The following is a 26,457-nucleotide window of genomic DNA, read 5'->3' as shown; positions in this document are numbered from 1 at the left end:
AGAGGAATGGGCAAAACTGCCCAAAGATAGGTGTGCCAAGCTTGTGACATCATATTAAAAAATACTTGAGGTTGTAATTGCTGCCTAATGTGCATCAACAAAGTATTGATCAAAGGCTGTAAATACTTATGTACATGGGATTTCTTAGTTGATTTTCTTGAATAAATTAGCAACATTTAAAAAATTTTAAAAACTTTTCACATTGTCAGTATGGGGTATTGTATGTAGAGTTTTGAGGACAAAAATGCACATGTTTCATTTTGGAATATGGCTGTAATATAAGGATGATATATATATATATCGATCAATCAATCAATGTTTATTTATATAGCCCCAAATCACAAATGTCTCAAAGGACTGCACAAATCATTACGACTACAACATCCTCGGAAGAACCCACAAAAGGGCAAGGAAAACTCACACCCAGTGGGCAGGGAGAATTCACATCCAGTGGGACGCCAGTGACAATGCTGACTATGAGAAACCTTGGAGAGGACCTCAGATGTGGGCAACCCCCCCCCTCTAGGGGACCGAAAGCAATGGATGTCGAGCGGGTCTAACATGATACTGTGAAAGTTCAATCCATAGTGGCTCCAAGACAAAATATATATATATATATATATATATATATATATAGTATATATAGTATTATATAGTATATAGTATATATAGTATTAGTTTTTATGATCTTATAGTAACGCCTTATTATCTAACATTTTTATTATCATGGTTTTTAATTTAGTTTTATTACAGTTTATTACATAATATTATTACAGTGACATTGTTTTTCAATCTGCAACAGAAAATACTTCTAGTGCATGTTTTTTTCCTGAAATAAATATAAAAACATTCTTTAAACATTTAGACTATAATTTTTTTGGGGCCAGAATTGAGCCATACTGAAAAATATAATTAAATAAACTGAAAATAATAACAAATAATTCAAATCGAACACCAACATTCATTTAGGAGCACAATATATAAAACACTTTAACCTACAAAAAAAAAATGAATGCAACATGTTTGCTGTTTTTTTATGTATGGAAATAAAAATTAGGAAGTCAGGATTAATAGCTACAATGGGCAAGTTTTGCAGTGCACAGCTTTTTGAAAGGGGGTTTGAGGTATGACACTGATAAAGCATATTCCCTGGGGTCACACGCCCCCCTAGCATTGCACCACGACACCCTCCTCCGCCTCCTAGCTGCATCACCTGTGTAACTTAACTAGCTAATGACGACGTAAACAACACACTTTTGTATTGCTGTCAAACTTTCCCTTCACGGTTTTTATGGGTAACGATTGTTTTGTAACAAAGTCATTGCATAAAACCCTGGAAGACACATACTGAGAAAAGTATTTCTTACAGTTTGACCTGAGAAAAAAAAAAAAGTACTTTCATCTTAAGGTCACCTCTCTTGCTATTGAGAAGACTACGTAGGTGAGATATATCTGTAAATTGCTATGCCACAATTTTAAGGTGGCGAGACCTAATGAGTGAAAACCAACCCTGTTTCCCCTTATGTAATTTCCCCTCAGTTTGTGCTTTTACCCAACATATCTACCTGCCATGATCTGTGCAGGCCTTTGATGTTAGATGACGGCTCTATCAGCCCCCCTGCATCCAAGTTCAGCCATAATAACGCAATGGAGCCAATGCACGAGGCCTTCTACATCCAATCGGTGAGATAACACACCATTTCTACATATAATGTATTTTCTGCAGCTACCTCATATTCACTCATATAAGCACGCTTGCCTTGCACATTTGTTTTACTGATTTGCTAATTGTTGCAATTGGACTGAACATGTCTTCTAGAATGACTGTACCCACGGTGTCATTGAAAGTAGAAGAAACCTAGTTATTTGTTATCAACACTAGATGGAAGCAATGACCAGTGATTGATTCAGTCATGCAGGCAATTTCACGTATTTGTGCGTCATCATTCTCTCCTTCTTCTCAGCCATCCAGTGATGCCGCTTCTTGTTCTACGAGCGGGCTGACAGGAGGACCAATCATATCAGACGTGACAGACATGACTCAGGCCAACATGGCTCTGCAGATGCAACCTGATGAGAATAGGTGAGTGATGTTGCAGAACAAATATGTTGACATCTTACTCAACATGGTTGACCAGCACCGTTTACTATTTGGTTTGTTGTTTTGTTTGTGGTATTGCATTCATTTAGGGGCAAACAAAAAAATAATCAACATAACATACAAAATAAATAATGAACAAAAAGGAGCAGAAAGAAGTCAAACTTATTATATCCGCGCCCTATTCATACAGTTACAACATTTGCGGTTCACCTCAGAAGATTAGCTATAAAAATTGAAAACACAGAGGTTATTTCATTCCTACAAGCCTGTTTCGAAGGTTTCCCTTCTCTTCAGGGGATTTTATTAAGGACAACGAACTGGTCTTATCATGCCGGCACAGAAGCAAGGCACTACTCTGTAACAATGGCCGCACCCCCATGTAATTTACCCTATATATATATATATATATATATATATATATATAAATATATATATATAAATAACAACCACAGACACTTAAATAAAATCCCCTGAAGAGCAGGGAGACCTGCGAAACAAGTTTGTAGGGATGAAATAGCCTTTTTTTCCGGACCTAAGGTATATTCTGCTCTACGGCGTGGCGCAGTGGTAGAGTGGCCGTGCGCAACCCGAGGGTTACTGGTTCAATCTCCACCTAGTACCAACTTCGTCACGTCCGTTGTGTCCTTGAGCAAGACACTTCACCCTTGCTCCTGATGGGTTAAGGTTAGCGCCTTGCATGGCAGCTCCCTCTATCAGTGTGTGAATGTGTGTGTGAATGGGTAAATGTGGAAGCAGTGTCAAAGCGTTTTGAGAACCTTGAAGGTAGAAAAGCGCTATACAAGTACAACCCATTTATCATTTATTTACTTTTTTTTTTTTAACACAGTAGGATATTTAGATTTTGTTATTTCACCGTCAAGATTGTTCCATAAACTAACACCTTTAATAGAAATATTTATTTCCTTTATATCTGTTGCCTGGGTTTTGTTTGGCGGGCTTCAAGAGGTAGCCACCTGGAATGGTTTTCACTTCGCGGGTGTGCTTGAAGCTCATCGAGAGAATGCCAAAAGTGGGCAAAGCAGTAACCAGAGCAAAGGGTGGCTATCTTGAAGAAACTCGTATATAAAACATGTTTTCAGTTATTTCACCTGTTTTTGTTATGTACATAACTCCACATGTGTTCATTTATAGTTTTGATGCCTTCAGGGACAATCTAGAATGTATATAGTCATGAAAATAAAGAAAACACATTGAATGAGAAGAAGGTGTGTCCAAAAGTTTGGTCTGCACTGTACATCATATCATCTTTTAATGTTGATAGATTTGTTTTCAACCATAAAACACATTTTAACACATCTGTAATATTTAGTCCTGAATAAAATGGGCCCAATCCCCCCAAAAATACAAAACATTCCAACTCCAACTTCCCCGTGACTACATTCATAAGCATTTGAAAACATTATGATGGATGCAGGGCTTCACGGTGGCAGAGGGGTTATTGCGTCTGCCTCACAAAACGAAGATCCTGAGTAGTCAGGGTTCGATCCCGGGCTCGGTATCTTTCTGTATGGAGTTTGCATGTCCTCCCCATGACTGCGTGGGTTTTCTCTGGGTACTCCGGCTTCCTCCCACCTCCAAAGACATGCACCTGGGGATAGGTTGATTGGCAACACTAAATAGGCCCTAGTGTGTGAATGTGAGTGTGAATGTTGTCTTTCTATCTGTGTTAGCCCTGCGATGAGGTGGCGACTTGTCCAGGGTGTACACTGCCTTCCGCCCGATTGTAGCTGTGACAGGCACCAGCGCCCCCGGCAACATCATAGTGGAATAAACGGTAGAAAGTGGATGGATGGATTATAGATGCAGGGTTTCACAGTGGCAGAGGGGTTATTGCGTCTGCCTGACAATACGAAGGTCCTGAGTAGTCAGGGTGCAATCCCGGGCTCGGGATCTTTCTGTGTGGAGTTTGCATGTCCTCCCTGTGAAGCCGTGGGTTCCCCCCGGGTACTCCTGCTTCCTCCCACTTCCGAAGACATGCACCAACACTAAAATTGGCCCTAGTGTGTAAATGTGAGTGTGAATGTTGTCTATCTGTGTTGGCCCTGCGATGAGGTGGCAACTTGTCCAGGCTGTACTCCACCTTCCGCCCGATTGTAGCTGAGATACGCACCAGCGTCCCCCGCCACCCCAAAGGGAATAAGGGGTAGAAAATGGGTGGATGGATGATGGATGCAAGTTATTATATCTGGGTATTTATCATAAACAGAGGATATGCATTGGCATACAAAGAACATTCTTTCATCCCTCCTTTTCCCTCTCAGAGAAAAATGTCTGATGCTGATCAAAGAGGAGCCTGTGAGCCCAGGAGTGAGAGCGGGAGTGAAAAGAGGCAGTGTTGCTGCAGGAGACGCTCTAGCGTTGAGTTCCCCCTGTGAGGTGTGCTCCTCGGAACCTCCAGTGCTTCCTGTTGCAATGGTGCAGTCTGTTTTGGAGGGGAGAAGCTCAACTGCCTCACTGACAGATAAGAGGAGTAAGAGAGCTGCCATGGAAAGGTAAGAGCTCGCGTCTTATATCAGGGATTTTCAACTGGTGGTCTGGGGGCTAAATCTGAGAATTCAGTAAAAAATTTGGGACTAGGGTACCGTATTTTTCGGACTATAAATTGCAGGGGTTTTTTTTCATAGTTTGGCCGACGGTGCGACTTATACTCAGGAGCGACTTACCGTATTTCCTTGAATTGCCACCGGGGTGCTAATTAATTCCAAACCTCTTCTCACTCCTGCGCTTGCCAAAGGCATGCGGTAAAAGTAAGCATGTGCTAATTATTTTAAAACCTCTTCTCACTCCGGCACTTACCAAAGGTATGCAGTAAAAATTTGAGTGTGATGTAAGCTTGGACCTTAAATCCTACTGAATAGCTCTTAATCTTCTTCCTTTTATGCAATTTCAAATTACCGGTATTGAAATCAGTCTCCATTTTGAAAATGATCAGAGGGGAAGTGTCACTCGTGACGTCACGAGTTTGACCTGGCGGTAATACTAAGCATGCGCTAATTATTTTGGGAAGCGAGTTTGACCCGGCAGTAATTCAAGGCAGGCGCATACTATATGCCCTGCGGCAATTCAAGGACATACGGTATGTGTGAAATTATTAACACTTTAGCGTAAAATATCACATAATATTATTTATCTCATTCACGTAAGAGACTAGACGTATAAGATTTCATCGGATTTAGCGATTAGGAGTGACAGATTGTTTGGTAAACGTATAGCATGTTCTATATGTTATAGTTATTTGAATGACTCTTACCATAATATGTTACGTTAACATACCAGGCACCTTCTCAGTTGTTATTTATGCGTCATATAACGTACACTTATTCAGCCTGTTGTTCACTATTCTTTATTTATTTTAAATTGCCTTTCAAATGTCTATTCTTATTGTTGGGTTTTATCAAAGAAATTTCCCCCAAAAATGTGACTTATACTCCAGTGCGACTTATATATGTTTTTTCCTTCTTTATTATGCATTTTCGGCAGGTGCGACTTATACTCCGAAAAATGCGGTACTTGTACGGTATACCAGTATTTATAAATGGTTGATTTATACAGGCTAGTAAGGTAAAGTTTTGTACCTGACAAGGTATACCAGTATTAGTATAGTACCGCAACACTAATGAATCATTTTTGGTACTATACCGCCTCTGAAAAGTACTGGTACGGTACTTCTAAATCACTAATCCTCGCCTCCATGGTGACAAAGAAATACGTTTCTTATAAGTATCATCCTTGCAGGACAAGAAATAGCTAAACATGCTTCACTAAACACCGTAGCTCACCGGCGTCAAAATGTAAACAAACGCCATTGGTGGATCTACACCTGACATCCACTGTAATGATAACAACAAGTACGCACATCTAGTCGATATTACAATATTTATGTAGATTTTTTTCGGCATCAGAACATCTGCTTTCGTTTAAAAAAATTCCTATAATCTTAATAAACTCAGGAAATATGTTCCTGGACACATGAGGACTTTGAATATGACCAATGTATGATCCTGTAACTACTTGGTATCGGATTGATACCCAAATGTGTGGTATCATCCAAAACTAATGTAAAGCATCAAACAACAGAAGAATAAGAGATTATTCCATTTTAACAGAAGTGTAGATAGAACATGTTAAAAGAGAAAATAAGCAGATATTAACAGGAAATGAACAAGAAGATTAACAATTGATTTTCTACCACTTGTCCTTAATAATTTCGACAAAATAATAGAATGGAAAAGATGAATTAGGAGCCTTTGTTTTTTTTTTGTTCTTTTACAAATAAAAGACAAGTTGTCTTGTGTGTTCACTATTTCATTTAAGGACAAACTTGCAATAAGAAACATATTTTTAATGTACCATAAGATTTTTTGTTAAAATAAAGCCAATAATGCAATTTTTTGTGGTCCCTTTTATTTAGAATTGTGCCGAAAACTACCGAAAAGTATTGAAATAATTTTGGCATCGGTATCGGTACCAAAATATTGGTATTGGGACAACAAACACTACATGGGACTAATATTTTTGCAGCAAATTCCTAAAAACGCTTGAGTGTTCCTAAATGAATCACAAGGAGCAATGTAAACACATCATTGCCTCGTCATTTTAACATAGAACACTGGGGTTTTTGATTGATTGATTGATTGATATTAATTGATTGATTGATTGATTGATTGAATGACTGATTAATTGATTGATTGATTGATTGAAACTTTTATTAATAGATTGCACAGTACAGTACATATTCCGTACAATTGACCACTAAATGGTAACACCCGAAAAAGTTTTTCAACTTGTTTAAGTCGGGGTCCACATAAATCAATTCATGGTACAAATATATACTATCAGCATAATACAGTCTTCACAAAAGTTAATCATCAGAATATATACATTGAATTATTTACATTATGGAGGGGTGGGGGTAGGTTTGGTTGATATCAGCACTTCAGTCATCGACAATTGCATGAACTGAGAGATGGACATTGAAACAGTGTAGGTCTGACTTCGTAGGATGTGTACAGAAAGTAGTGGACATAGAGAGATCAGAAAACATAATAACAAGTATATTCATTTGATTATTTACATTTAATTATTTACAATCCGGGAGGTGGGATGTGAAAAGGGGAGGGTGTTAGTTTAGGGTTGAAGTTGCCTGAAGGTGTTCTTTTAGTGCGGTTTTAAAGGAGGATAGAGATGCACTTACTTTTACACCTGTTGGGAGTGCATTCCACATTGATGTGGCATAGAAGATGAATGAGTTAAGGCCAAACTTGTGATTGAAATATTTGGTGTTCCCCAAGGCACCTCTTTAAGTCCTCTACTTCTTTTTTTTTCGTCATGGGATTTATTTAACTACACTAGACGTCAGTAGTCATTTGTTCTACTTCTATAGTTGTACTAGTAGTGTTCCTCAAGGTCATACTTGCCAACCCTCCCGGATTTTCCTGGAGACTCCCGAAATTCAGCGCCTCTCCCGAAAACTTCCAGGGACAAATTTTCTCCCGAAATTTAGGCGGAGCTGGAGGCCACGCCCCCCTAGCTCCATGAGGACCTGAGTGACGTGTCTGAGAGCATGTCTGCCCAATGACGTTATAACTGTAGAATTGTCGAGGGCAAGTTCTTGGTTTCTTATGTGGGTTTATTGTTAGGCAGTTTCAACACACAAAAACAACAGTGACGTTTACGTCTAACACTCTACCGTAAGGCAGTTCGTCTGCCGTAAACAGCATGTGACACTCTTAAACAGGACAATAGTGCCATCTACTGTACATGATGCACCACAACACCTCCAGGCAACTTCAACCCTTTAATCCTCCTCCATTCACATGCCATCTCCCCGGATTGTAAATCACCTCATGTAAATAATCGAATGTATTTCTAATGTATATACTTGTTCTTATGCTATCTGTACTCACTATGTTCTCTGCTGGCTGTACATATCCTACTAAGTCACACCTACACTGTTTCAATGTCCATTTGTCTGTTGATGCAATTGTTGATGACTGAAGTACTGGAATCAACCAAAGCTCCTCATCCCACCCCCCGGATTGTAAATAATTCAATGTATATACTATGATGATTAACTTGTGTGATGACTGTATTATGCTGATGGTATATATTTTGTACCATGAATTGATTAACGTGGACCCCGACTTAAACAAATTGAAAAACTTATTTCGGTGTTACCCTTTAGTGGTCAATTGTACGGAATATGTACTGGACTGTGCAATCTACTAATAAAAGTTTCAATCAATCAATCATGCATTTGTGACAATAACATCTACTTTAGAAAGAGCAGTGCACAACTGCGCACACAACAGCTGTAAATATACTACTCCCCTCTTAACCAGGCCCGCGCCCCCAACCACGCCCCAAGCCTCCAAAATCGGAGGTCTCAAGGTTGGCAAGTATGCTCAAGGTTCCATTTAGGTCCTCTTGTTTTTCATCATTTGCTCTATTCAACTGATGCCCTGCGAGTTCTGTTCAAAACCTTGTGAGAGATTAACATTTTTGCAGCAGGTTTTGCATAAAGATCTTTAGCTAGCTTTTTTTTGCAGAAGGAACAGCAAAGCGCTCCTTAAACTCTGACAAAATAAACAAAAAAGCAATCGTCAACAGTAGAAGATGGCGGTTCTCTCTAATATATTAAAAAGGACTAATAGTGAAAGGAGACTCTTAGCTCTGAGGAAATGTGACAAAACAATTTAATTAAATATCCCTCGTCCTGGTTGTTTTTGCACTCAGAAAATTGTCTGTATTTGTGCGTGCAGAGTAGATGCTTCAGATGCAGTGGAAAACATGGATATGAGCCTGGAGGAACTGCAGCAGCTGATACTCAGGAGCCATCAGCAGAGTAGTGTGGAAGCAGGGAGCAGTGCTGTTATTGATGTGAGCATACACACTGATATTAAAGTACACTACTTACACATTTAGAACCTCTCCAATTACTTTTTTTAAACAGCCTAATACCAAAACACCTGACTATCTTCTCTATTTTACAGCCCTTCAGTGTAAACCTGCCTCTGACTGAATGGAGCTTCACTGAAATGGAATCTAACCTCAAATCAGTAAGTCATTGAAGGTGAACATAAATGGTATAATAGGGGTGTGACGATTTCTTTTACCAACGATTCAATTCCATTCAGAATTTGTTGTTGCCGATACGATTCAGGGACAATATTTTTTTTTTTAGAGCAATACGATACGAAAGGAATCAGTGAGTTTAAATCGATTCAGTATTTTTTTTTGCAAAAAACAATAATTTATGTGACTTTCAAATAAATACTGAATACTAAATGTTGCCGGTAAAGTTTCCTATCTTCCTATCTTCCAACAATGGACCTGGGATGTCCATTGTTGATGCCAGGGTGGAGAACAGATACTGTACATTTCATTTAGCAGGTAATTCTCTTAAAATGTTGGTTACTGTACTTGTATTGAACAGAAAGTTGTATTTTTGTTTTTTTAACCTAAAGTGTTGGGTTCACTTTATTCAAAAAAAGATGTGAATGTATTGGCCATTAATTGTTTGCTTGCTTTTTTGTATCCACAATTTATTCATACCATTTATCCTTTACAGGAAATAAATACTGAATACTATATGTTGCCGGTAAAGTTTTCTATCTTCCTGTTATTTCCTGTATATATATGTATATATATATATATATATATATATATATATATATATATATATATATATATATATATATATATATATATATATATATATATTGTAGAGATATGGTGTTGTTTCTGCTGGGCAAGTATGCCTGATGCGCCTCCTACAGCGCCTTGGGTCAGCTGCAGGGTCATCAGCTGGGGACCACCGCTCATTGAAGTTTCGCTCTTTTTAACCCCGGAACCCCTCCTGGTGTCTCCCTGCCACCCCCCTGCAGCTGACCCATCTTATTGCCTCGACCCCCAGCACTTATCCCTCCTCCTAAGCCACAACCAGAAACTTCCCTTTTCTGCTTCCTCAGCAAGGGCCTTTGTTTCCCTTTGGAGCTTAGACACAGTCGATCCCATATCTCGGAGCAGCCTTATGGTTGATGTACCGACAAAGCCCCGACAGCCTACTTCCAGAGGGTAGATGGTAATGGACCAGCCTGCCTCTCTGCACTCAGCAGCCAGATCTGCATACTTGGCTGTTTTGCGCTCATAGGCTGCCTGGATACACCCCTCCCAGGGGATGGTAAGCTCAATCAGCATGGCAGACTTGGTAACAGAAGACCACAGCACAATATCTGGGCGTAGTGAAGTGATGGTGATCTCGAGGGGGAATTGGAGCTGTTTGCCCATGTCAGCCCTCATACTCCAGTGACTTGCCAGAGAGAAGACATTGCGGGGGCCTCGTCGGCTGGTGTCTCCTTTGCCTTACCCTGGCCTCACAAACATGACAGGAAGTTGCTTGGCTATGGGCTGGCTGTAGGGCTCTTGTCTACTGCTTTCCAGTACTTCTGCCAGTTTCATCAGGACTTGATCATGCCGCCATCTGAAGCGACCCTGTGTCAGTGCGATCTTGCAGCCTGATAGCAAGTACTGCAGGCTGGCGTTGGGAGCTCCACACAGGGGACAGCTCTCTTCCTGGCCGAACCACTGGTGGAGGTTTCTGGGCATGGCAAGGTGTCTGTCAAAGGTTGCCCTGAGTAGGAAGCTGAGTTTGGCTTGTGGCATCTTCCTTAGGTCGGCCCAGCTGATGGATCTGCTGATGGTACCTTTCCAAGTGGTCCATCTTCCTTGGCGACCTTGAGACACAGCCTTGACGGTATATTGCTCCTGGTTCACCCTTGAGACCTCCTCCACAACCATGGCTCTGCGTTCCCTCTTTGTGGCCTTGGACCAGAGGCGTGGAGAGTCTCCCCAGCCAAGCCACGCTCTTCCTACTTGCACCCTGCCAACTATCTCCTGGTGTTGGAGCCTGACAATGGCCTTGGCAACCTCTGGCCCTGCTTGCCACTTCCGGCCTGTTCGGGTTGGTACATGTGCATTCCTCACTGTAGGATCTAAGGATTCTTACAGCTCGAGAACCAATCTGGCCTTCTCCTGCTTGTAGCCCAGGGCGATGGACTGGATCGGCAGATGCAGTAAAGTTGCCCCAAATAAGCCAGTGTCGGAGAAGCAACGCGGTAGGCCCAGCCACTTTCGGATGTAGGAGTTGGCCAATCTGTCCAACCCGTTGGCTGTTGAGGATGGAACCTCACACATCTTCAGTGGCCACATAACCCTTTGGTACAGTGTGAAGTTGTGGCAGCACAACTTGTACTTTCCGGGGAGCTGGCTCTTGTTGATACTCGCTAGGCCTTCTGAGAGTTGTTTCCGTGCCGCCTTGCCTGCGTGCTTGTCCGACAGGTCCGCATTGTACTGCCTCCCCAGGCTTTGGATGGAGTGGTTGACCAGTAGAGGGATTTGCTCACCTCCTGCAACAAAGATGGTTTTGTCGTTCCTGGTGCCTTTGCGCAAGGAGAGGGTTTTATCTTCATCCGTGCCCATGTCACTAGCTCGTCCAGCCTCTTCAGACACTTTCTCATGCATTGGGCTGTTTGCAGTACCACAGTGACATCGTCCATGTAGCTTCGGAGGGGTGAAAGCCTCTGCCCTGTCTGCAGCCTCATTCTTCCTACGGTCTGACGGGCTCCGCGGAGGATGATTTCAAAAGCTGCGACAAAGAGGACTGGGGAGATGGAATGCCCCATGGCTATGCCTACTTCCAGACGCTGCCATCCTGTTGTAAAATCCTGGAGGCTATATATATATATATATATATATATATATAGAGAGAGAGAGAGAGAGATACAAAAGTTTGACTCCTACCTTCCGTGACGACCCCCTCAAAGTTGTGTAATCATTCAGAAATAAACAGCTAAAATGCACCAAAAATAGATGAGAGTGTAGAGAGAGGTTTGCAGTTTTCCCAATGTGCATTGTAGTAGATGGGTGTAATTTTGAAAATGGTGCTTGGACATTTTTATAATAACCTTAAAGTTAATCGAGCAAGTTGTGATATGTGTGACTATTTGTGTTGACTTTCTATGTCGGTTGCATTTTTTTTGCGCCGTGAGTGCGATAGGTTGTTTGAATAATGTCATATAATTTGGTGTGCTTCTTGGTCATTGGCCTGCACTGCTCACATTTTCCACAAGAGGGCGGCAAAGCCATAGCAAATAAACTAGCAGTTATTAAACAACAAGTGGGATGCAGCCTGGGCCTTACTTACCATTTAATAAGCTCGGTCGGACACCCCTTGTTTAGACTCTTGTCCTTCAGCCTTCTAAGTTTTAGTAACATCAAGCCCAAGAAAAACTACTACTGAATAAACTTGGTTCATCAAATGGATTTGCAAAAAATACAATCCTATGCCTATTATTTGTTTTGCCCGCTTTCAAAGTGTTTCTGTGGAAAAATATGGAAATGACGAATTATATTCAGTTCTTTTTTTTTCGGTTTTGTAAGGAAAAAATTCTGAACAAATAATACTCAAACTTGTATTTAAATCATACATCACACAGTTACGTTACAAGCATTATGTGCCTAATCATGCTTATAGTCTACCAAGTCTGAGAAAGCATCAACAGACCTTTAAAGGCCTACTGAAATGAGATGTTCTTATTCAAACGGGAATAGCAGGTCCATTCTATGTGTCATACTTGATCATTTCGCGATATTGCCATATTTTTGCTGAAAGGATTTAGTAGAGAACATCCACGATAAAGTTCGCAACTTTTGGTCGTTAATAGAAAAGCCCTGCCTGTACCGGAAGTATGTGCGCGTGACGTCACGAGTTGCAGGGCTCCACACATATTCACATTGTTTATAATGGGAGCCACCAGCAGTAAGAGCAATTCGAACCGAGAAAGCGACAATTTCCCCATTAATTTGTGCGAGGATGAAAGATTTGTGAATTAGGATATTGATAGTGAAGGAATAGAAGAAGAAGAGAGAAAAAAAGCGACGGTTCCGGGCGACGGCAGTGTGAGCGTTTCAGATGTAATTAGACACATTTACTAGGATAATTCTGGAAGATCCCTTATCTGCTTATTGTTTTAATAGTGTTTTAGTGAGATTTTAAAGATCGTAAAAGATTGTAGAGACATACCTTGAGGTCGGATGGCTGCTGTGAACACGAAGTGTCTCAGAAAGAAGCCGAGGAGCCAAGCTCACAGCTGCCGCTGCTGCATGACGACGAATAATCCAATGATTTTTCCGGTAAGATATATATCACAATTTTCCCATCCAAAAACATGCTGATTGACGTAGAGAAAACATGTTCGCTTGACCGTTCCGCTTCACAACAAACAAAGAAACATCGGCTGTGTCTCGGTGCTAAAGACAGCTGCAATACACCGCTTTCCACCAACAGCATTGTTCTTTATAGTCTCCATTATTAAATGAACAAATTGCAAAAGATTCAGCAACACAGATGTCCAAAATACTGTGTAATTATGCGATTAAAGCAGACGACTTTTAGCCGCGAGTGGTGCAGCTGCTAATAATTCCTGACAGTCCGTGACGTCACGCGTACGCGTCATCATTCCGCGACGTTTTCAACAAGAAACTCGCGGGAAATTTAAAATTGCAAGTTAGTAAACTAAAAAGGTCGTATTGGCATGGGTTGCAATGTTAATATTTAATCATTGATATATAAACTATCGGATTACGTGGTGGGTAGTAGTGGGTTTCAGTTGGCCTTTAATTTGACACCTAATTCAATGTTTTAACTTCAGTATTAAATGGGTCACAGAAACATTTGTTACAATATATTATTATTCTGTTGTTACATATTGTTTTACAATTGACTTAAAAGGGAGATACACTTTTGGGGGTAATTTTGCCTATCATTGACCATAATTATCAAAGAAATAACGATGGATTTATGTTTAGTTTTTTTTAAAATGCATTTTAAATAGTAAACTAATGCCATTTAAAAGTCCGCTTACAGTAGAGCCTATTGGAGCCGCTCTATTCTGCCTATAAAGAACATTAAAAAACATCCCAACATCTTTTATTTGGGTTTTGTTTACATGATGTAAGTATATGTAATGTAGTAATGGGCACATTTACAATAACATTTCATATTAAAAAACATTTTAATACTAAAAAACGCATCACGTCATTTGCTTTTTTTCCAACATCATTGATTATTACTCACTGCGGACTTCATGAGAGCCAAAAAACAAAATAAAACAAAATTTACTGTGCAAGGTCTGCTGTCATTGAGATGCCGACTGAAGGGATGGGGCGGCATAGCTCAGTTGGTAGAGCGGCTGTGCCAGCAACTTGAGGGTTGCAGGTTCGATTCCCGCTTCCGCCATCCTAGTCACCGCCGTTGTGTCCCTGGGCAAGCCACTTTACCTACCTGCTCCCAGTGCCACCCACACTGGTTTAAATGTAACTTAGATATTGGGTTTCACTATGTAAAGCGCTTTGAGTCACTAGAGAAAAGCGCTATATAAATATAATTCACTTCACTTCACTTCACATGATCATCTATTCCCATATAGTTAGATGAAGAATTACTCATGATCCTCGCAAAGAAAAGAGCAATGCAACCAAGCGTCTTTTTGTGTTGTTCTTGCCATTACCGGGTCTAAATCCGTTGTCAAAGTGTACCAACTTGTCGGAATAAGTCCTTGTCCTCCAACTGTTCAGGTGAGAGGCATGATTTATGATGTAGAACAGGGGCTACTTCTTGGGTACTGATAAATGCGAAGGGCTACCAGTTTGATACACACTTAAATAAATTGCCAGAAATAGCCAATTTGCTCAATTTACCTTTAACTTCATGTTTTTATTAATAATTAATGATATTTATCTTTGTGGAAACACTGATCATCTTAATGATTTCTCACAATAAATATATATTGTTGATGACATGTTTTAAATAGGTTAAAATCCAATCTGCACTTTGTTAGAATATATAACAAATTGGACCAAGCTATATTTCTAACAAAGACAAATCATTATTTCTTCTCGATTTTCCAGAACAAAAATGTTAAAAGAAATTCAAAAGACTTTGTTTGAAGTTTGAAGAAATATTTCACAAATATTCTTCGTCGAAAAAACAGAAGCTAAAATGAAGAATTAAATACAAATGTATTTATTATTCTTTTCAATAAAAAAATAAAAAAAATACTTGAACATTAATTTAAATTGTCAGGAAAGAAGAGGAAGGAATTTAAAAGGTAAAAAGGTATGTGTTTAAAAATCCTAAAATCATTTTTAAGGTTGTATTTTTTCTCTAAAATTGTCTTTCTGAGAGTTAAAAGAAGCAAAGTAAAAAAATAAATGAATTTATTTAAATAGATGAAGACCAAGTTTTTAAAATATGTTGTTGGATTTTCAAATTCTATTTGAGTTTTGTCTCTCTTAGAATTAAAAATGTCAAGCAAAGCGAGACGAGCTTGCTAGTAAATAAATAAAATAAAATAAAAATTGGTAAGTGCTGCTATTTGAGCTATATTTAGAACAGGCCAGCGGGCTACTCATCTGGTCCTTACGGGCTACCTGGTGCCTGCGGGCACCGCGTTGGTGACCCCTGATGTAGAATAATGTCTGACGCACAAGGATACTATAGAAAGCAGCTGACAAGTCGTTAATTTCCACTTAGGCACGGAAGCTCGTGATCACGGCGCTGCTGTAGATAGTCTGTCTGTGTTAGCGCTTAAAATAACAATATCTCTAATACTTGGTTGATATTCAAGTCACGAAATGTAAATGGAGTATTGTTGGCGCTTTTTGGATGTGTTTTATTGGGTTTTATGGGTGTAATAGAGGACCTCCCATTGGCTCCGCTGTAAGCAGACTTGTATTTACGTTTATTTACAAGATAGAATGCATTAGACATGATTGAACTTTAGACACAATTCCAAAATAAGTGAAACCCCAATTTTATTAGCTGCAAAATGCATCTTTTTCATTTATTTTAAAACACTTTCAACACTTTTAATAATGATTCCGGGTTAAAAAATTATATTTTGCGTCCTTATATTTTGATAAAAATATACATAGATAAGTAATAACTTACCCCAAAGGAAATAAGCGGTAGAAAAATGGATGGATGGATAGAAGTAATAACTTTATTCCAGTCGAATGTTGCGAGGCTTCTGTTTGAGTGGGTTGAATTTGAGCTTCACTTTTTTGTCCACTTGTGATCGCTATGATCCATCCATCCATTTTCTACCGCTTGTCCCTTTCGGGGTTGCAGGGGGGTGCCGGAGCCTATGTCAGCTGCATTATTCGGGCGGAAAGGGGGGTACACCCTGGACAAGTCGCCATCACATCGCAGGATCACTATGATTTAAGTCTGAATATAAATGTGATACCAAACTGAAGTGTAAAATCTAACAAACATGATAAACGATTATATGAAGTAAAAAAAAAAAAAAAAAATATATATATATATATATATATATATATATATATATATATATATATATATATATATATATATATATATATATATATATATATATATATATATATAGTGCGTCTGCCTCACAATACGAAGGTCCTGCAGTCCTGGGTTCAAATCCAGGCTCGGAATCTTTCTGTGTGGAGTTTGCACCTGGGGATAAGTTGATTGGCAACACTACATTGGCCCTAGTGTGTGAATGTGAGTGTGAATGTTGTCTGTCTATCTGTGTTGGCCCTGCGATGAGCTGGCGACTTGTCCAGGGTGTACAGCGCCTTCCGCCCGATTGTAACTGAGATAGGCGCCAGCGCCCCCCGCGACCCCAAAAGGGAATAAGCGGTAGAAAATGGATGGATATATATATATATATATATATATATATATATATATATATATATCCATATATATATATATATATATATATATATATATATATATGTCTTGATTGGATTATCCAGAGAATAGTGCTCGATACCGTGGTAGAGCGCAATATGTAGGTGTGGGAAAAAATCACAAGACTACTTCATCTCTACAGATCTGTTTCATGACGGGTTCCCTCAATCATCAGGAGATTTTAATGGAAGCATTCACATACAATGGTTTATATAGAGCACAGAGTGGGTGGGTACAGGCAGGCGTAGGGTGTGGTGATTGGCTCATGTGTTACCTAGGAGGTGTTTCCGTCTATGGCGGCATGTTGAAATGATTTCACTGCGCTTGTTGAGGGATGATAGATCTGGATGATATATAATAAACAGTTTCTCTTTTAAGCATAGGTTGCATCTTTTTATTACCACTGTTGTAAGGTGTGCTGGATGCAAAAATTTGCCATGTTATCGAATATTCAACATTATTGTCTTTGAGGTTCCAAATGTGTTTGCTGAGTTCTGTAGAATTCTGCAAAGTCTGGTTTCTAAAGGAGGCGTTGTGATTATTCCATCTTGTTTTGAACGCTCCTTCGGTTAATCCTACGTACGTGTCGGATGTGTTAATGTCCTTGCGTATTACCTTTGCTTGGTAAACGACTGATGTCTGTAAGCACCTTCCGTTGAGAGGGCAATCAGGTTTCTTGCGACAGTTACATTCATTATTGGTTTCAGAGTCGTTTAGTCCGGGGGTAGGCAGTCCTTTTGCAATTGCTTTGTTGTGGTTTGAAATGATTTGTTGCATGTTATTCATACAGCTGTAGCTCAATTTAATGTTGTTCTTGTTGAATATTTTTCTAAGGGTGTTGCCTTTGGGGAAGTGTTTGTCGATCAGAGTGAGGAACTTGCGGCCGATGTTGGTTGAGACGTCTTTGCTGAATGGCGGATTGTACCAGATGATGTTGTTTCGTTTTCTGCTCTTTTTTGGTTGGTTTCCTGGAGTGGGTTCATAGGTGAGGGTGAAGTTGTATCCGCTTTCATCAAGTGCTTTCTGGTATGGGGGGGTTCGACCAAGCAACCCCCCCCCGTACCAGAAAGCTTATATATATATATATATATATATATATATATATATATATATATATACATACAGTAAGGAAGAGATTCATATGGGCCATTACCATACTATACCAACTTTATTTATAAAGCTCTTTAAAAACAACCACAGTTGAAGAACAAAGGGCTGTAAGAATAACATTTAAAACAGAAGTAAAATACACATTGAAAAAGCATCTTGCTAATGACTGGGTGGGTCTCGCATAAGAGGAAGGTGGTGTGTTAATAATTTTGCAGTGCATCCATCCATCCATTTCCTACCGCTTATCCCTTTCCGGGTGACGAGGGGGTGCTGGAGCCTACCTCAGCTGCATTCGGGCGGAAGGCGGGGTACACCCTGGACAAGTAGCCACCTTATAATAGGGCCAACACAGCTAGACAGACAACATTCACACTCACATTCACACACTAGGGCCAATTTAGTGTTGCCAATCAACCCATCCCCAGGTGCAGTCTACTGGAAAATGATAGAAAGTGCCACTTTACATAGTAGAGATGCGCGGATAGGCAATTATATCATCCGCATCTCCAAAGTCGTCACCCACCCGCCGTCCACCCGAACCAACATTTTATCAGGACCGTACCCGCCCGCCAACCGCCCGCTGAAATACATCAGAGGTTGTCCGCCTTTACCACTCACAGAGCTATTTAAACCTGTTTCACAGAATAACGATGACAATTGGAGCCGCTAACGTTCCCGCGACTATCCAATAGCGTTCATCCTAATGACAAGAATATGGGCGTGCTGTGAAGCCATTGCCTTAGACACCTTCAACAACACGTACGAACCAATTGTGGGTCCGACAACATGTGTGCAGCGTCTGCAATTACACGGTCAAGATTGAAAGGCATACTGGGTGATTCAGAGTACACTGATGGTTGTGATATAAACAACTTTAACACTAATATGCGCCACGCTGTGAAGCCACACCCAACAAGATTGACAAACACATTTCGGGAGAACATCCTCACAGTAACACAACATAAACGCAACACAACAAATACCCATAATCCGTTGTATTCATGACACTTCCTGAATATATTTTACACCCCCGAGCCCCCAACCCCGCCCACCTTACCGACGCACGGGGGGGGGGTATAAAATAGTCAGGAAGTGTCATGAATACAAAGGATTATGTGTATTTGTTGTGTTGCGTTTATGTTGTGTTACTGTGAGGATGTTCTCCCAAAATGTGTTTGTCGTTCTTAATTGGTGTGCCTTCACAGGGTGGAGCATATTACTAAGAGTGTTAAAATTGTTTATGTCACAACAATTACTGTACTCTGTGTCACCCAGTATGCCTTGCAGTCGTGTGCGTGTTGCTGCGGAAGCCACACACAAGAAGACAACAAGAGACGCTTATTGTCGGGGGATCCCGAGGCGTTCCCAGGCCAGCCGAGAGACATAGTCTTCCCAACGTGTCCTGGGTCTTCCCCGTGGCCTCCTACCAGTTGGACGTGCCCTAAACACCTCCCTCGGGAGGCATTCTGACCAGATGCCCGAACCACCTCATCTGGCTCCTCTTGATGTGAAGGAGCAGCGGCTTTACTTTGAGTTCCTCCCGGATGGCAGAGCTTCTCACCCTATCTCTAAGGGAGAGCCCCGCCATATGGCGGAAGAAACTCATTTCGGCCGCTTGTACCCGTGATCTTATCCTTTCGGTCATGACCCAAAGCTCATGACCATAGGTGAGGATGGGAACGTAGATCGACCGGTAAATTGAGAGCTTTGCCTTCCGGCTCAGCTCCTTCTTCACCACAACGGATCGGTACAACGTCCGCATTACTGAAGACGCCGCACCGATCCGCCTGTCGATCTCACGATCCACTCTTCCCTCACTCGTGAACAAGACTCCTAGGTACTTGAACTCCTCCACTTGGGGCAGGGTCTCCTCCCCAACCCGGAGATGGCACTCCACCCTTTTCCGGGCAAGAACCATGGACTCGGACTTGGAGGTGCTGATTCTCATTCCGGTCGCTTCACACTCGGCTGCGAACCGATCCAGCGAGAGCTGAAGATCCCGGTCAGATGAAGCCATCAGGACCACATCATCTGCAAAAAGCAGAGACCATATCCTGCGGTCACCAAACTGGAACCCCTCAATGCCTTGACTGCACCTAGAAATTCTGTCCATAAAAGTTATGGACAGAATCGGTGACAAAGGACAGCCTTGGCGGAGTCCAACCCTCACTGGAAATGTGTTCGACTTACTGCCGGCAATGCGGACCAAGCTCTGGCACTGATCGTACAGGGAGCGGACCGCCACAATAAGACAGTCCGATACCCCATACTCTCTGAGCACTCCCCACAGGACTTCCCGAGGGACACGGTCGAATGCCTTCTCCAAGTCCACAAAGCACATGTAGACTAGTTGGGCAAACTCCCATGTACCCTCAAAAACCCTGCCGGACATTTGAGGCATTAAAGAAACTCCACCCGGACAGCCCCGCAAAAGAGGACATATCCTGTGAAAAGAGGAGGTATGGTCAGTCTATCGTAGCCCGGTCGCTGCTAGCATGCAGTGCCTCGGTGTGCATTGTTTACACAACGTGCGGGACGCTACTTAATATGTCCGTGTGGAAACTCGTTCGGTACACCTCCGAACCGAACCAAAACCCCCGTACAGAAACGGTTCAATACAAATACATGTACCGTTACACTCCTTTAAATTTGTCATGTTTCATGTGTGGGGCCATAGGAATCCCCTTCCTACTCTACAACCAGCAATAAAGCCTCATTTCGGAAGAAGCTTTCACACACACACACACGCACACACACACACACGTCGTTGTGCAGTGTGAAGATTGTAACTAATTCAAATAATTGGGATAAAAAACATAATGTGCACTTCTCATGTATGTTATTTTTCGTCGATGATGTTGAAATAAGGATTTTAATTTGATGCTGAAAACACCAGTTGTTGGTTTAGAGACGTGACATTCACGAACAAAAGCTTTTTGAGCAGGGATCAAGTGAACTACGAGAACTGATTCTTATCTAAAAACTATTCTGTGAGTTAGTAGCCTGCTTGTTGTTCACGTAAAAAAGTCGTTCAAATAACTTGATTGTTCAGCTGTCTTGGATAGCTATGCATAGATACTGATAGCTTGGGAGCGATGGGTGGGAGACCTCTGTTCTAATACAACTAGCCACGCAAAGGCAGACTTTGTCGATTTCCTTCAGCTCCAAAGTCAATGTTTACATTTTTAGTTGATCATCAAAGTTGCCTGCATGACGGTGCTTCTGTTACTTTACAGTATGGGCTCCCAAACCAAGAACCGGAGGCTTTTCAAGCTCCTACCTGCGAGAAACAATGATCAGTCCGAAGATTGGGAAGTTCTTTTTGATATGGAAGGTAACAATGTTGTCCGTCTCAATGTCAATATTGCAAGAGTTTCAATACATCATTGAGTAAAATAAATCTCTCCTTTATTTTTTATTTTTTTATTTGTTCATTTCATTTGTGTATATATTTAAAAGGAACAGTACAATTAAACATTGCTACCCACAGGTAAGGTAACCGATGTCAAAGTACATAAGACTTCTAGCTACAGGTTAATTTGCAACCCTTGTCCCTGGTTAGGCTTTAAAAAAAAGTTGAGAAAATTGTAAAAAAAAAAAAAACACATATAAAATGATTAAAACAAGTACAACAATAAAAACACATTGAAAATAATTTCAAACAACAATGAGGTAGTGAAGGTAAAAATCCATTTATTCATGAGTTGGGAAATTGTGTTAGATGTAAATATAAACGGAATACAATGATTTGCAAATCATTTTCAACCCATATTCAGTTGAATATGCTACAGAGACAACAAATTTGATGTTCAAACTTATAAACATTTTTTTTTTGCAAATAATCATTAACTTTAGAATTTGGTGCCAGCAACACGTGACAAAGAAGTTGGGAAAGGTGGCAAAAAATACTGATAAAGTTGAGGAATGCTCATCAAACACTTATTTGGAACATCCCACAGGTGTGCAAGCTAATTGGGAACAGGTGGGTGCCATGATTGGGTATAAAAGCAGCTTCCCAAAAAATGGTCAGTCTTTCACAAGAAAGAATGGGGCGAGGTAAACCCCTTTGTTCACAGCTGCGTGAGCAAATAGTCAAACAGTTTAAGAACAACGTTTCTGAAAGTGCAATTGCAATAAATTTAGGGATTTCAACATCTACGGTCCATAATATCATCAAAAGGTTCAGAAAATCTGGAGAAATCACTTCACGTAAGCGGCATGGTCGGAAACCAACATTGAATGACCGTGACCTTCGATCCCCCATCTTGAAAGGATATCACCACATGGGCTCAGGAACACTTCAGAAAACCACTGTCACCAATGCAGTTTGTCGGTACATCTGTAAGTGCAAGTTAAAGTTTTACAATGCAAAGCAAAATCCATTTATCAACAACATCCAGAAATGCAGCCGGCTTCTCTGGGCCCGAGATCATATAAGATGTACTGATGCAAAGTGGAAAAGTGTTCTGTGGTCTGACGAGTCCACATTTCAAATTGTTTTTGAAAATATTCGACATTGTGTCATCTGGACCAAAGGGGAAGTGAACCATCCAGACTGTTATCGACACAAAGTTCAAAAGCCAGCATCTGTGATGGTATGGGGGGTCATTAGTGCCCAAGGCATGGGTAACTTACACATCTGTGAAGGCACCATTAATGCTGAAAGGTACATACAGCTTTTGGAACAACATATCCTGCCATCTAAGCGCCGTCATTTTCATGGACGCCCCTGCTTATTTCAGCAAGACAATGCCAAGCCACATTCAGCACGTGTTACAACAGCGTGGCTTTGTAAAAAAAAGAATGTGGGTACTTTCCTGGCCCACCTGCAGTCCAGACATGTCTCCCATTGAAAATGTGTGGCGCATTATGATGCGTAAAATATGACAGCGGAGACCCGGGACTGTTGAACGACTGAAGCTGTACATAAAACAAGAATGGGAAAGAATTCCACTTTCAAAGCTTCAACAATTAGTTTCCTCAGTTCCCAAACGTTTATTGAGTGTTTTTAAAAGAAAAGGTGATGTAACACAGTAGTGAACATGCCCTTTCCCAACTACTTTGGCATGTGTGGCAGCCATGAAATTCTAAATTATTATTTGCAAAAAATAATAAAGTTTATGAGTTTGAACAGCAAATATCTTGTCTTTTTAGTGCATTCAACTGAATATGGGTTGAAAAGGATTTGCAATTCATTGTATTCCGTTTATATTTACATCTAACACAATTTCCCAACTTATATGAAAACGGGGTTTGTATTTAAATGCCTTTATACCAAAAGCATATCTATAATGCATACTACGAATACTGGCTGAACTTGGTACATGTTGCTGATGTCTTCAATAAGAGGATTAGTCAGTATTGGTGGGAACTATAAGCGAACTCTTTCATTCATAGTGGTCACTACAGCCGTTTAAAAGTTACTCTTATCCAAGGCTAACTGAGCATAAGCCTTATTTAAAGTTGTACCTAAGTTGTTTAATGGACGCTAGGGATGGATTTCGAATTTGTTACATTGATAGGTACCGACCGAAGTCTGTCGGTATTACCGAGTACTGATTCATGTGAAATCAAACAGTGCCGTATTTCGATACCTTTGTTGCATGGAGGGATGTAACAGCAAAAAGTAATAATGATAACTGCAGTAAAAACCCCAAAAGGTTAATTTTACCGTTTTAAATAAAGATATTTAAAAAAAACTTGATTTGTAACTTTGATAAACTCTTGGACTGACTGGTACTAGCTCGCTAGCTTAGCATACCCAAACATCAACTCTTTTTGAGCAACTAAGCTATTCAAATGTGCACGTTAAACTTACAAGCTTTGCTCTCTTAGAACAGGTTGATCATTTTATACTCCAAGGCCAGTGTGTACAACGCCTTCCGCCCGATTGTAGCTGAGATAGGCACCAGCACCCCCCGGGACGCAAAAGGGAATAAGCGGTAGAAAATGGATGGATGGATGGATGGACGTTGATTAGGTGGCATATATATGTTTGCAAGGGCATTTTCAAGAAGGATATTTTAAAAGAAACTAGTTCTTGAGAGACGAGGTTGGCCGACCCTGCTCTAAGGAATACAAGAAAGTGGTGTTGTTAGTTTTCACGGTGCGTTCAAAAAACGCTGAACAGAGAGTAGGACGCCACAACTCCGCCTAGAAATAATACATAATAATCGGAAGTTTTATTTGTCACGCACTTTTCGTCTTGAAAAGTGGTACAGTTAAAACAAATATTCATAACAATAAAAACAGATACAATACTAAGACTATAACACTATCAGTGAAGCATAAGTAACACAATGCATGCAAACTACTTGTTTTTTTTTAAAGATGTATGAATTTGATTTCGCTATCAAAAATATAAATAACTTGGTCAAAAGATGTGTGTAAAATTACTTTTTCAAGCACATTCAATCAATGTTTATTTATATAGCCCCAAATCACAAATGTCTCAAAGGACTGCACAAATCATTACGACTACAACATCCTCGGAAGAACCCACAAAAGGGCAAGGAAAACTCACACCCAGTGGGCAGGGAGAATTCACATCCAGTGGGACGCCAGTGACAATGCTGACTATGAGAAACCTTGGAGAGGACCTCAGATGTGGGCAACCCCCCCTCTCTAGGGGACCGAAAGCAATGGATGTCGAGCGGCTCTAACATGATACTGTGAAAGTTCAATCCATAGTGGCTCCAACACAGCCGCGAGAGTTCAGTTCAAGCGGATCCAAGACAGCAGCGAGAGTCCCGTCCACAGGAAACCATCTCAAGCGGATCAGCATTAAACCATCTCAAGCGGATCAGCATTAAAAAAATACCTCGGTAGTAATAACTTTGATTCAAGTTGTTACAATTTTCCATGCCAACAAAGCAATACAAAGGTGTGTACTAAGTACACAACTTACAGTATTAACATTTTATAGGACTCAACAAAAGAAAATACTTGTACATTAAACTTTGAATGACAAATACAACTTTGTGGCTATGGCAACACTACTGCCATATAACGTCTTGAAATGATAACTGCATCCAAAGTTTATTATATGATACAGTACAGTACTTGCAAATGAGACACACAAGTGTGAGAAAACAAGACAACTACACTGTTAAAGGCCTACTGAAACCCACTACTACCCACCACACAGTCTGATAGTTTATATATCAATGATGAAATATTAACATTGCAACACATGCCAATATGGCCGGTTTTGTTTACTAAATTGCAATTTTAAATTTCCCGCTGAGTTTCTTGTTTTTATTGTTGAAAACGTCGCGGAATGATGACGCGTGCGCGTGACGTCATGGACTGTCAGGAAATATTAGCGCAGCACCATTTGTGGCTAAAAGTCGTCTCTTTTCATCACGCAATTAAACAGTATTCTGGACATCTGTGTTGCTGAATCTTTTGTAATTTGTTCAATTAATAATGGAGACTATAAAGAACAATGCTGTTGGTGGAAAGCGGTGGATTGCAGCTGTCTTTAGCACCGAGACACAGCTGGTGTTTCTTTGTTTTTAACACAGAGCGGTCAAGCGAACATGTTTCTCTACGTCAACCAGCATGTTTTTGGATGGGAAAATTGTGATATATATATATCTTACCGGAGACATCATTGGATTATTCGTCCTCCTGCAGTAGCTGTTTAAAAGGCAGCTGTGAGCTTGGCTCCTCGGCTTCTCTCTGAGACACTGCTTGTTCACCGCAGCCATCCGACCTCGAGGTATGTTTTTACAATCTCACTAAAACACTATTGAAACAATAAGCCGATAAGGGATCTTCCAGAATTATCCTAGTAAATATGTCTAATTACATCTGAAACGCTGACACTGCCGCTGCCCGGAGCCGTCGCTTTTTATTTCATTTTATTTTATCATTTTTTTCTAGTCCTTCGCTATCAATATCATCATCCACAGATCTTTCATCCTCGCTCAAATTAATGGGGAAATTGTCGTTTTCTCGGTCCGAATAGCTCTTGCCGCTGGAGGCTCCCATTATAAACAAAGTGAGGACGTGAGGAGCCCTCACCCTTGTGACGTCATCGTCTGCGACTTCCAGTAAAGGCAAGGCCTTTTTTTATCAGCACCAAAAGTGGCAAACTTTATCGTGGATGTTCTCTACTAAATCCTTTCAGCAAAAATATGTCAATATTGCAAAATGATCAAGTATGACACATAGAATGGACCTGCTATCCCCGCTTAATCAAGAAAATCTCATTTCAGTAGGCCTTTAAACTCAGTCTTAAATGTTAAATACAAAACATACATTTTCTATTTTCTAAACAATAACATTCCTCAACATATTTGAACACAAACCAAAGTATTGAAAGTCGATACTGTTAAAAAACAGTAAAATCTGACTATTCCTTCTATTCTATAGGCAGAGTGTCTTTAAAAACAGAATTGTCGTATTTAAAAACAAAAGTATGAGTCCG

At 40.5% G+C, this 26,457-nt stretch overlaps 1 protein-coding gene across 2 annotated transcripts in view; it reads left to right on the top strand.

Moving 5' to 3' along the window:
- The window catches only part of hsf4 (heat shock transcription factor 4), an 83,727-nt gene that overhangs the window by 26,635 nt on the left and 30,635 nt on the right, over positions 1 to 26,457 (top strand). For both annotated transcript variants that reach the window (XM_061917423.1, XM_061917422.1), the window contains exons 7-12: positions 1,584 to 1,683; positions 1,965 to 2,083; positions 4,384 to 4,614; positions 8,884 to 9,001; positions 9,115 to 9,180; positions 21,260 to 21,357. In XM_061917423.1, the coding sequence (XP_061773407.1) occupies positions 1,584 to 1,683; positions 1,965 to 2,083; positions 4,384 to 4,614; positions 8,884 to 9,001; positions 9,115 to 9,180; positions 21,260 to 21,319 (694 nt within the window). In that variant the 3' untranslated portion in view covers positions 21,320 to 21,357. The remainder of the gene's footprint in view (positions 1 to 1,583; positions 1,684 to 1,964; positions 2,084 to 4,383; positions 4,615 to 8,883; positions 9,002 to 9,114; positions 9,181 to 21,259; positions 21,358 to 26,457) is intronic.

The sequence above is a fragment of the Nerophis ophidion genome, linkage group LG12, assembly GCF_033978795.1.
Source record: "Nerophis ophidion isolate RoL-2023_Sa linkage group LG12, RoL_Noph_v1.0, whole genome shotgun sequence".
In the NCBI taxonomy this organism is placed as follows: Eukaryota; Metazoa; Chordata; class Actinopteri; order Syngnathiformes; family Syngnathidae; genus Nerophis; species Nerophis ophidion.
The sequence above is the reverse complement of the archived record's forward strand: the minus strand, read 5'-3'. Positions and strand labels throughout refer to the sequence as shown.